General features: G+C 49.7%; 1 protein-coding gene across 2 annotated transcripts in view; it reads right to left on the bottom strand.

Moving 5' to 3' along the window:
• Positions 1-12,891, bottom strand: part of KAZN (kazrin, periplakin interacting protein) — a 1,331,681-nt gene that overhangs the window by 4,873 nt on the left and 1,313,917 nt on the right. For both annotated transcript variants that reach the window (XM_069545947.1, XM_069545948.1), the window contains 3 exons: positions 12,496-12,597; positions 11,820-11,986; positions 458-572 (listed from right to left, as the gene is read on the bottom strand). In XM_069545947.1, coding sequence (XP_069402048.1) covers positions 458-572; positions 11,820-11,986; positions 12,496-12,597 — 384 coding nt within the window. The remainder of the gene's footprint in view (positions 1-457; positions 573-11,819; positions 11,987-12,495; positions 12,598-12,891) is intronic.

Here is a 12,891-nt window from a genome sequence, read left to right on the forward strand (position 1 = left end):
GGCCCAAATGCTCATGGTCTCATGCACCAGAGGCTCATCCGCTGCTCTTGGTCAGGCTGCTGGAGTTCCAAATCTAAGGCAGTGGCCCGTAGAGTTTGGGCTGCCTTGGAACCCCCTGGGCAGGCTGGCAGCATGCAGGTCCCCTTCACCTCAGAGGCTCCAGCATCGGGAGGACCAGGTGGGTCCTGGAGTCTGCATGTTAAGCAGCCGCCTAGGTGAGTTTTATGCAGGCAGGTGAGACCTGCACTTTGAGATACAGTGTCAAAAGCCCCACAAGGCTGAGAGTGTCTTAACCATCATGCGGGTCCCTGAAGGTGGCTTCCAGGGCCCTCCTCCCAGCTGTGCGTGTGACCTGGTCCATCAACACCGCTCCACAGGGAGAGCTGGGAAAGGGTAACATGGGTCCAGACAACACAAAGGCTGGGGGACCCCCAGGGAAACACATGGAGTGACCTACCCGGCCAGCCTTGTACTTGATACCACCGCTGTTCTCCTCCTTCCCTGCCCGGGTGATGCTGGAGGCCCTCCCGGGGGGCGTTCCAAATCGCTCAGCTTCCCGGATGCCTGTGCAGCTGGGGAGACACCCATTGCAAGTCAGTGTGGGCAAGGTGGGGGGCTGTCAGCTACTGCGACCCAGAGACACAGCCACTCAGTCACTCACACTGGTCACAATGACCACAACTGTGGTTCACTTAGTACCACCACTATGCTAAGCTAAGCACTTTACAAACATAATCCTCATAGCATACCTAGAGGTCCAGCTTCCATCTCTGCTGGAGAAAAGGGGGGCACAGAGAGGTTAAGCAATCTGCCCAGGATCACACAGCTTGGAGTGTGTGAGCAAATCTTGCAGAGCCAAGATTTGAACTTTGGGGTCTCAGAGACCTCAACGTCTCTCTTCAGCCCCCAGGACTCTGCAAACCCTATCAGGAGAGGCAAGACATGATAGGAGAAGCCCCACATTCCAGCTCATTAGGTGTAGCTTGAGAAGCATCAGGAAGGTTTCCCCCACTTTGCATTTGAAATCTGTGTCCCCCACTGACTTGTCTGAAGTTACCCCCATCACCTCCTTCCCTGTATAAAAGCATCAAAGGCTTGTTAGACTAGGACTTGGTAACCTACAGCCAGTGGCCAAATGCAGCCAGTGGACTGAGTTTGTAAACAAGGTTTTACTGAAACCTAGTCCATTTGTTTGCACACTGTCTACAGTTGCTTTTTTGCTATCAAATCTGTTTTGATGAGCCCTGTGTTAGAATCTCAGGGATAGTGTGTACGGGGTATGGAGTTGGGGCAAAAAATTGGTTCAGAGCCAGGAGTTTGGAACTTAGTTCTCCCATTTGCCTTCCTTCTCTTTTAGATTCTGGGTGAACCTCAGTGTCCCTGGGGCTCCTGTCCTTTCTTTGCCTGCAGGGTCCTCCCCAGCTAGGGCAGAGCCTTCCGCACCTCTGCTGCCAACCTCGCCAATCCCAAGACACTAATGTCCAGTCCAGTTATCTTCCTTGAAGCTTTAGCTGCATTGAAATCCTGGCTTTCCTCTTTACTGGCTGTGTGACCTTGAGCTCATCACTTTGTCTCTCAAAAGCTGGGTTTCTCCAGTTTTGATTCTTCCAGCTGCCAGGTGGAGAAGGTATTAGAGCTGACTCAAGTGATTGGAAGGTTAGTTAAAAAGTACTTTGGAGCTGAGCTGAGCATCTAGTGAATGGCTACAATGATAATAGCTCAAATTAACAGTTATAAATTTAATGTCAGAGGAATTGGCTCTGGCTGACAGGCAGTCAGGAATTGGCTTCGCAGGAGCGGCGAGGCTTGGCTCAGGCCACCACGGAAGTAGACACATGGAGAGAAACGAACCTTCTAACACCTGCCTCAGAGATGCTCTGCTTCCTGTGGCAAAACTTCTGCTGAGAAAGTTCAAGGGAGGGGAGGGTGCCGGGCAGGGACCCACACTGGCTGCTGGATGGCAGATGAAGCTGAGTTCTCAGGTCCCCGGGCGCCAAGGCATCCCCAGCACAGGGAGGTTCTGGCTCTGTGGTGGGTCAGGGACCGACATGTTCACTGATACCCATCCTCTGTCCTCCTCATGGGGATGGAATGCCCTGGGTCTAGCAGGGAAGCTGTTCGAACTGCAGAAGCCATGGCAATCTAAACTCGTGCAGCCAAATCTGTTTGCTGTCTGGTGGGAAGGACATTAACCCCCCATTCCCAATTTATGGAATATCAGTCATTCCATGAGCTTGGGAGGACTCCAGAGCCCCTTCTTTGGTTTTCACTGAAAAAGAGATGGGAGTTCAGAGGGGATGTATGTCTCATCCAAGGATACATAAGACACACAGTGGCAGGGATGGAACTTGAACTTGAACTTCTAGGAACAAGATCTAGACCTTTTTTTCTTCCCACCTTGGGGGGTCAATGTAAGACCGTGGACTCCACATCAGTGGCCTGGCCCCACCCCCTTAGCAGTCATGTCCCCTGAGCTGTGTACTCTGTGAAGTGGGGTTAACAACAACATTTCTCTTATAAGGTCACTGGAGGATTAAATGAGAGGACACATATAACATGCTGAGAAGGGGCTGCATATCATGAGTAGTTGCTGTGACCGACGCAGGCATTGAGGGGTACAGACCTGGCTTGAATCCCCGCTCAAGCATATCCCCTAGCTGTGCCCTTGTGTGAGCTGATTCCCTGGCTGGGTCTCAATTTCCTCATCTGTACAATGGAGTCCAGTACTCAGTTCTGGTCTTAACAGACCATACCCTGTGCAGAAAGTGGCATCTTTGTGGTGTAGACAGAGGACCATGGGCAGCTGCTGCCCCCACTATGCTAAAATACCTTTCCTCTTGCTTTTCCACAGTGGCTAAAATCCTACCCTGTTCCTCCCGAGGATTAAAATGCAGATGCTGCAGGGACTAGGTCAAGTGCAAGGCTATGGCCCTTGGAGGCTTGAAATGGCTTACTGAGTATTCCTGGTCTCTCCATCAAACCTTGAGGGAGTGGAATGCTGGAAGGATACACTTTAAAGAGGGAAGTTTCTGGAAGACAGAGCACCTCCATGCAATTTCTTGAGTCAACATAGAGGGCGCCTGGGGCGCTGGAAAGGCATCCTGTGTAGGTAGGAGGTGGTGGGTGAGAATCAGACTCTGCCAGCTGGGCGTCCTGAGAGCTGAGTCTCACCCAGTTAAATGAGGGTTTACGAGGCCCACGAGGTGCAAGATGCTTCGGTGGAGATGAGTGAAGTAGGGGAGGACAGAGTCTTAATTGGTCGCCTACTGTGTGCTGGGCATGATGCCAGGTCCTTCCCGCGTGATAGCTCCTTGAACTCACCCCACGGTTCAGGAGGAGTGATTATTCCCCTTTCAAGATGAGGGAACTGAAAAACCTCAGATGATGGAAGGGGAGCCAGAATTCAGCCCCCAAAGATCTTGCCAGGCCCTCTCCTTACAGAGGACCACGACTGCAGGCACTGACTACCCCAGGGCCTGGGCTCACAGCTCAGTGATCATCTGGGTTGGGGTGGGGCAGAATATTATAAATACCACCTTCCTGTGGGTGCCCCCAAATCTCAGTGTGCCCCCTCCCACTCCAGCTCTCGTGATCTGCCAGGTGGCCCAGGACTATTCCCCTTTGCCTGCTGCTGGGACCTCTCAGACTGGGGCCACATGCCAGGCCCAGAGGCAGAGCTGTGACAAGGCCTCTTACTCTCTGTGCTTGGGAGTTGCGTCTGTCTGAGTTCATAATGAAATCACTCTCCGCGGAAACACTAATGAGAAAACTGGAGCAAAGTGACAGAAAGCGGAGCCCTGTGTAACTAACTGGAGAGGAAACAGCTCACTGAGACACTCCAGCGCCCCGGGAGGTCAGGGCACTGCTCACTGAGACACTCCAGCATCCCTGGGAGGTCAGAGCGATGGCTTCACTGAGACACTCCAGCGCCCCCGGGAGGTCAGGGCAACTGCTCACTGAGACACTCCAGCGCCCCTGGGAGGTCAGGGCAACTGCTCACTGGGACACTCCAGCGCTCCTGGGAGGTCAGGGCAACTGCTCACTGGGACACTCCAGCGCTCCTGGGAGGTCAGGGCAACTGCTCACTGGGACACTCCAGCGCCCCTGGGAGGTCAGGGCACATGACCTGTCAGTTATCATGGGCATCTCTGCCTCAGGCACTGCGTTCACTCTGCCTCACCAGTCACACTCAGGGATGGAGGCTCAGTACAGCAGGTGCACTTCATTATACACAACACAGTAAAGCGACTATCTCTTCAGTTGCTCAGTTGTGTCTGACTCTTTGCGACCCCCTGGACTGCAGCACGCCAGGCCTCCCTGTCCATCACCATCTCCCGGAGCTTGCTCAAACTCATGTCCTTGAGTCAGTGATACACTCAACTATCTCATCCTCTGTCATCTCCTTCTCTTCCCACCTTCAATCTTTCCCAGTATCAGGATCTCTTCTAATGAGTCGGCTCTTTGCATCAGGTAGCCAAAGTATTGGAGCTTCAGCTTCAGCATCAGTCCTTCCAATGAATATTCAGGACTGATTTCCTTTAGGATTGACTGGTTTGATCTCCTTGCTGTCCAAGGGACGCTCAAGAGTCTTCCCCAACACCACAGTTCAAAAGCATCAGTTCTTCGGCACTCAGCCTTCTTTATGGTCCAACTCTCACATCCATATATGACTACTGGAAAAACCATAGCCTTGACTAGAGGGACCTTTGTTGGCAAAGTGATGTCTCTGCTTTTTAATGTGCTGCCTAGGTTGTTCATAGCTTTTCTTTCAAGGAGCAAGCATCTTTTAATTTCATGGCTGCAGTCACCATCTGCCGTAGTTTTGGAACCCAGGAAAATAAAGTCCCAGTTTAAAAAAAATGGGGGAAAAAAAGGAAATACCCAATAATCAGAAAGAGACTTATTAACCCAGAATTTCTGGATCTAGCTATTCCACCTTGAATGTACCTAATTCCTGAGCCACTAGTAAACTTTTGTTTCAACTGAAGACTGATGTAAAAAAAAAAAGTTTCCCGGGGAGGGCCCAGGGGCAATTAAACCACTGCCGGACAGGTCCTCTGTTGTTCTGACTACTCTTCCTGCTCTTTAGGAAAGCAGCAAAGTGTGGTGCTTTGAATCCCAGCTCCTCATTTTTTATCAGCTCCTCAGTTTTTACCTAGGCAAGATGTGTAAACTTGCTACAGTATCTCAGTTTCCTCATCTGTGAAATGGGGCTCATGCACCCACCTCCAGAAGGTGGTGACAGTGTGCTAGTTTCTGAGCGTGGCCCATGGCAGAGCTCAGGAAACAGTTATGGTAGTTTGATAACCTCACCTTATAACTGCTTCTGGAGGGGGAAGGAGGAGAGAAGGGAGGGAGATGCTGGCTGACTCTTGCATCCTTGGACATATAAAGGCACACTTTTTGGGGCTGTGGGTCATAAGACCACAGGATGGGAAGGGGTATTTACAAGAAAGATGCAAAGCTTGTCTGAGGCCTAAAGCTTCAGAGGCCTAAAGGCCACTCTTCTCAGGCCTAATATTCAGAATCTGAATGAACTACAGGCTGAATCCCCCTTGGCTCTGACCTTCTGTTAGTGACAGAATATACCATCCTTCAGGCAAGTGCTGGCGATGGTCATGCATTTTCATCAAGGCTTTTCTTCTGGCTCCTGTGATGCTCCAGTGAGTGTCTTTGGGATAGCATGGCTACCTCCTGCATCCTTTTGGTCCACTGGTTTATTTCTCTCTCTTTTAAAAAAATTTTCTGTTTCTTTAACTTAAGCACAGTACTATGACAGAGTTGGTAGTGGACCAGTGTTCACCAAGAGAAATAATAAGTCAGTGCATGTCAAAGCAGACATCACGAGATGATGTGAGAAACTGCTCTGCCTTGACCCCTTTGGTTATATGCTTTTCAAGGCAATGAGAGGAGGCTGGAGAAGATGATGTCATATGGGAACTTAGGTCAATGTGCCTTTCTAGGAGGAGGATTGGGTGCTAATATTTCCTGTTTCCCTGGTCATGGGACATTAACACATGGCGCCTATAATCTCCCTAGATGCTTTGAGCCAACTACCCTCCTATGACTACAGGCAACACACTGACTGGGTGATGTGGGGTCACAGATGTGATCAGGGGTCACATCTCCTGGGGAGCAGAATCAGGCAATCATTAGCCCCTCTCCAGGCTTCCTAGTGTGGTGGAGGGTCAGAGGTGGATCGATTACAGCATTGCCACGGACTCCTGACTAGTCACGAGCAGGTCACAGCATCTCTCTGAAGCCTGAGGTTACGATTCCTTCTCACTTAGCTCCCTTCGTGAGGAATAGGAGCGAGTGAAACAAGGGATGTGACAGCACTGTGTTGAAGATGACGTATGGTATTAATGTGAAGGGTTGTTGTGATGACCATCATCCTGGCCCACCCAGCCTGGGATTCAGCTGGGATGGAGTCCTGGGTTGGTCTGCAATCCTGTTGCAATGGTTCAGGATGTTTTCTCAAACTGGAATCTTTCCACCCAACCTGATCATTTTGGGAAGACTCACCCCAAAAGACCAGCACCACCTGCCCTGCCCTTTCTCTGGAAAGCTGCCCTGCCCTTCTCTCAGCAACAGAGAAGGAAAAGGAGCAAGAAAGAAGAAGACAGGATGAGATGCTGAGACCATGAAAGACATGTCCTGGGCAAAGCGCATAGATCCTGGTTAATATAAACCCAGCAGACCTACCCAAGTGTTTCACCACCTGCCTGGGGATCACTATTTCCCTGGTGTTTGGTTTAGCTGGGGTCTCTTGTACCAACAGAAGTGGGCTCTAAAATTCCTTAGAAATTCATGGAGTTTGTCTCCACCCAGCCAACTGCAAGTCTGCTCCCCTGGCCCATGGCAAGGTCTCGGCAAAGGGCCGCGAGGTTCCAAAATCCCACATGAAGACTTTGAGTCATCAGCCATGATGTCGACTCATGGAGAGAAGCAGCATCAAGGAAAGCGGTCCTTACAGGGAGACCAGCTTGAGGTCTGGTGCTTCTAGTTCCCTGCCTGAGCAGCCTCAGACTCCTTAGAGGTAAAATGAGGAACCTAAGCTGAGTCAGTTTCCCTCTTCTTCATCCTGATACTTGCCTGCATCTAGTTCTTGAAGGAGTCTCTGACCTCCCAACAATGTAAGAACCCACCCTATCTGTTCCCCCCTCAGAAACTCCACTAGTGTTCATCCACTAATCTTAGATACCTCATAGGAGGGGGGTCAAGGGTTTAAGTATCACATGAATGCTAATGAATTAGGCACATGGCTAACGTTTAGCTAGACCTACCCCTCCAGGGCTCAGAATACCTTAAGCTTGTTACAGATTACATGGCTCCAGAAGGAAGGTAGAGGAAAGTAGAAAATTCTGGGGAGAAAAACCTTTTTCCTGACCTATCGATTCACAGCTCATGGAATAGGGTGAAAGTGAAAGTCGCTCAGTTGTGTCCAACTCTTTGCAAACCCATGGACAATACAGTCCATGGAATTCTCCAGGCCAGAATCCTGGAGTGGGTAGCCTTTCCCTTCTCCAGGGGGTCTTCCACAGGGATTGAACCCAGGTCTCTCACATTGCAGGTGGATTCTTTACCAGCTGAGGATAGGGTGCTTGTCACAAAAACCACCTAAGCATGCTTAAAGTGCTGAAAATGTAGATTCCTGGGCTCTGCCAGCAGATACTGGTCCTGCAGGTCTGAACAGGGGTGCGGGAATATGCAGTTCACAAGAGCAGTGATGACTCTGCTTGCAGGGTCTATGAGAACTGCCTGGGCATGCGCCTGCTGTTGGCAGAGGGCGGCCCAGGGCACCTGGACCTTGTGACAGCTGCGTAATCTTGTTTTACTTGCATGACACGGGGTGTGACTCGGCTGCTCTCTGAGGCCCCACGTAGTTTGGGGATTGAGTACTCAGGCCTGACGCATAGAGCCTCTGTTTGAATCTGGTGTGCTAAGTTGCTTCAGTCATGTCCAACACTTTGTGACCCTATGGACAGTGGTCTGCCAGGCTCTTCTGTCCATGGGATTCAGGCGAGAATGCTGAAATGGGTTGCCATTTCCTTCTCCAGGGGATCTTCCTGCTCCAGGGATTGACCCTGTGTCTCTTGCACTGGCAGGTGGGTTCTTTACCACTAGCACCACCTGCTAAGTCACTTCAGTCGTGTCCGACTCTGTGCGACCCCATACATGGCAGCCCACCAAACCTTTGTCCCCATGTCAGTCCTACCTGGAATGACCATGTAAACCTCTTCAGTTCAGTTCAGTTCACTCAGTCTGGTCCAACTGTTTGCGACCCCATGAATTGCAGCATGCCAGGCCTCCCTGTCCATCACCAACTCCTGGAGTTCACTCAGACTTACGTCCATCGAGTCAGTGATGCCATCCAGCCATCTCATCCTCTGTCGTCCCCTTCTCCTCCCGCCCCCAATCCCTCCCAGCATCAGAGTCTTTTCCAATGAGTCAACTCTTCTCATGAGGTGGCCAAAGTACTGGAGTTTCAGCTTTAGCATCATTCCTTCCAAAGAAATCCCAGGGTTGATCTCCTTCAGAATGGACTGGTTGGATCTCCTTGCAGTCCAAGGGACTCTCAAGAGTCTTCTCCAACACCACAGTTCAAAAGCATCAATTCTTTGGCGCTCAGCCTTCTTCACAGTCCAACTCTCGCATCCATACATGACCACTGGAAAAACCACAGCCTTGACTAGATGGATCTTAGTCGACAAAGTAATGTCTCTGCTTTTGAATATGCTATCTAAGTTGGTCATAACTTTTCTTCCAAGGAGTAAGCATCTTTTAATTTCATGGCTGCAATCACCATCTGCAGTGATTTTGGAGCCCCCAAAAATGAAGTCTGACACTGTTTCCCCATCTATTTCCCATGAAGTGATGGGACCGGATGCCATGATCTTCATTTTCTGAATGTTGAGCTTTAAGCCAACTTTTTCATTTTCCTCTTTCACTTTCATCAAAAGGCTTTTTAGTTCCTCTTTACTTTCTGCCACAAGGTGGTGTCATCTGCATATCTGAGGTTATTGATATTTCTCCCGGCAATCTTGATTCCAGCTTGTGTTTCTTCCAGTCCAGCGTTTCTCATGATGTACTCTGCATAGAAGTTAAATAAGCAGAGTGAACAATATACAGCCTTGACGTACTCCTTTCCCTATTTGGAACCAGTCTGTTGTTCCATGTCCAGTTCTAACTGTTGCTTCCTGACCTGCATACAGATTTCTCAAGAGGCAGGTCAGGTAATCTGGTATTCCCATCTCTTTCAGAATTTTCCACAGTTTATTGTGATTCACACATTCAAAGGCTTTGGCATAGTCAATAAAGCAGAAATAGATGTTTTTCTGGAACTCTCTTGCTTTTTCCATGATCCAGAGCATGTTGGCAATTTGATCTCTGGTTCCTCTGCCTTTTCTAAAACCAGCTTGAACATCAGGAAGTTCATGGTTCACGTATTGCTGAAGCCTGGCTTGGAGAATTTTGAGCATTACTTTACTAGCATGTGAGATGACTGCAATTGTGCGGTAGTTTGAGCATTCTTTGGTATTGCCTTTCTTTGGGATTGGGATGAAAACTGACTTTCCCAGTCCTGTGGCCACTGCTGAGTTTTCCAAATTTGTTGGCATATTGAGTGCAGCACTTTCACAGCATCATCTTTCAGGATTTGAAATAGCTCAACTGGAATGCCATCACCTCCACTAGCTTTGTTCGTAGTGATGCTTTCTAAGGCCCACTTGACTTCACATTCCAGGATGTCTGGCTTTAGATGAGTGATCACACCATCATGGTTATCTGGGTCGTGAAGATCTTTTTTGTACAGTTCTTCTGTGTATTCTTGCCACCTCTTCTTAATATCTTCTGCTTCTGTTATGTCCATACCATTTCTGTCCTTTATCAAGCCCATCTTTGCATGAAATATTCCCTTGGTATCTCTGATTTTCTTGAAGAGATCTCTAGTCTTTCCCATTCTGTTGTTTTCCTCTATTTCTTTGCATTGATCGCTGAAGAAGGCTTTCTTATCTCTTCTTGCTATTCTTTGGAACTCTGCATTCAGATGCTTGTATCTTTCCTTTTCTCCTTTGCTTTTTGCTTCTCTTCTTTTCACAGCTATTTGTAAGGCCTCCCCAGACAGCCATTTTGCTCTTTTGCATTTCTTTTCCATGGGGATGGTCTTGATCCCTGTCTCCTGTACAATGTCATGAACCTCATTCCATAGTTCATCAGGCACTCTGTCTATCAGATCTAGGCCCTTAAATCTTTTTCTCACTTCCACTGTATAATCATAAGGGATTTGATTTAGGCCATACCTGAATGGTCTAGCAGTTTTCCCTACTTTCTTCAATTTAAGTCTGAATTTGGTAATAAGAAGTTCATGATCTGAGCCACAGTCAGCTCCTGGTCTTGTTTTTGTTGACTGTATAGAGCTTCTCCATCTGTGGCTGCAAAGACTATAATCAATCTGATTTCAGTGTTGACCATCTGGTGATGTCCATGTGTAGAGTCTTCTCTTGTGTTGTTGGAAGAGGGTGTTTGCTATGACCAGTGCACTTTCTTGGCAAAACTCTATTAGTCTTCGCCCTGCTTCATTCCGCATTCCAAGGCCAAATTTGCCTGTTACTCCAGGTGTTTCTTGACTTCCTACTTTTCCATTCCAGTCCCCTGTAATGAAAAGGACATCTTCTTTGGGTGTTAGTTCTAAAAGGTCTTGTAGGTCTTCATAGAACCGTTCAACTTCAGCTTCTTCAGCGTTACTGGTTGGGGCATAGACTTGGATTACCATGATATTGAATGGTTTGCCTTGGAAACAAACAGAAATCATTCTGTCGTTTTTGAGATTGCATCCAAGTACTGCATTTCGGACTCTTCTGTTGACCATGATGGCTACTCCATTTCTTCTGAGGGATTCCTGCCCGCAGTAGTAGATATAATGGTCATTTAAGTTAAATTCACCTATTCCAGTCCATTTTAGTTTGCTGATTCCCAGAATGTCGACGTTCACTCTCGCCATCTCTTGTTTGACCACTTCCAATTTGCCTTGATTCATAGACCTGACATTCCAGGTTCCTATGCAATATTGCTTTTTACAGCATCGGACCTTGCTTCTATCATCAGTCACATCCACAGCTGGGTATTGTTTTTGCTTTGGCTCCATCCCTTCATTCTTTCTGGAGTTATTTCTCCACTGATCTCTAGTGGCATATTGGGCACCTACTGACCTGGGGAGTTCCTCTTTCAGTATCCTATCATTTTGCCTTTTCATACCGTTCATGTAAACCTCTTAGGCCAGTGCAAATCCTCCTCAGCTCAAACCGGACACTCACATGGCCTTCCTCATACATGCCGACCTTTCTCCCTTCTCTAAATGCCCAGTTTGTGTGTGTGTGTGTGTGTGTGTGTGTGTACGTATGAGCAATCAGTTGTGTCTGACTCTTTGCGACCCCATGGACTGTAGCCCACCAGGTTTCTCTGTCCATGAAATTCTCCAGGCAAGAATATTCCACTGGAGTGGCTTGCCATTTCCTACCCAGGGATCCATCCGTGGGTCTCTTGCCTCTTCTGTACTGGCAGGCAGATTCTTCACCCCGGGAGCCACCTGGGAAGCACCACACACTTTATTCAAAAGCTGATTGACTCCTCCTTTACCTCTTTCTAGTTTATGACATTGAGGCTAAAGCACTTCACTTGTCTGAGCCTGGATCCATAAAATAAGAACGCTGTGTTGCAAAGGAACAAGGGGGACCCAGGAAGGGCCCGGCCGGGACCAACCGGAAGTCAGGACCATCTGCTTCGAAAGCCGGAAGCTGCTGCCCGCAGCCCACACTCACTTGGCCGGGTGGAAGATGGCGCTCATCTCCTCCGCCAGGTGCCTCCGGAGGATGTGCTTCCCGCTGGGGATGCCCAGGGCGGTGGCCATGGCCTCAGCGTTGAACGTGGGTTCCAGCACCAGCACGGCGCCGTGGACGCCACTGTTGGTCAGGTTGTCTGCGTACTCCTGAGGGCAAGGCACGGGGCTGGTGAGCCTGGGGGGCCGTTCCGCTGGCCTGAGGGCGGGGATACCCCAGGCGGAACATGTCCTCAAGAGCAAGGGCTTGACCCCGCCCCTTGGGGACTAGTGTATTTAATCCTCAGGGGAACCCCAGCCTCACTCTTTTTAGGGCCTTCAGAATAGCGACTGGGCTATTTTGTCACTGATAGACCCCAGACCTAGGCAGGCGACCCATAAATGCTTGTTGAGGGAGAAGATGGCTGTGGATTCAACCCCCTACTGACTTCAGAGAGCGAGGATGGCTCAGCATCCGCACCCTCAACTATGGGATGGGAAGGGGTGGGCAGGGAAGTAGTTCTGGCCTCTTGAGTGACAGGAAGCAGGCTCTTCTTGCCAGCCTGGGAAATGATGCCCAGCCCACACAAAGATGGATACTGAATTTGGATACAGACTGGCATGGGATTTGCATATGCCCAAGGGTCACCACCCCCCCCACGCCTGCCATCACCCCTCACCTTCAAGTCAATGTCTCGCACCCATTTGAGCACCCGCTGGTTGGTCCAGACCACGGGGTCTATGTTCTGTGTCTCGCAGCGGGCCCGGCGCTCCTGGAGAGCCTGTGGGGAGGGAGAGTGGGTCAGCTGGGGGTCAAAAGGGGCATGGTGAGATCACACACAGAGCGAGGTTTCTGTGGTGCTGGCAGGGACCTCGGCATGCTGATGTGAGGGGTCCTGGCCAGATCACCCACGGCTGCTCTAGCCATGTCAGTCCTTTCCTTCTGGGAAATGGGGAGAAGCCCACTTCCAGGGATGGAGGAGCCTAGAGGCAGAGCCACCTGCATGCAGAGTGTGGGGCCAGGTGGGACCCAGGGCAGCTGCTTAGTTTGTGTAGCCCAGCCCCCACCTGCCTAG

This window comes from Ovis canadensis, chromosome 12, assembly GCF_042477335.2.
Source record: "Ovis canadensis isolate MfBH-ARS-UI-01 breed Bighorn chromosome 12, ARS-UI_OviCan_v2, whole genome shotgun sequence".
Classification (NCBI taxonomy): domain Eukaryota; kingdom Metazoa; phylum Chordata; class Mammalia; order Artiodactyla; family Bovidae; genus Ovis; species Ovis canadensis.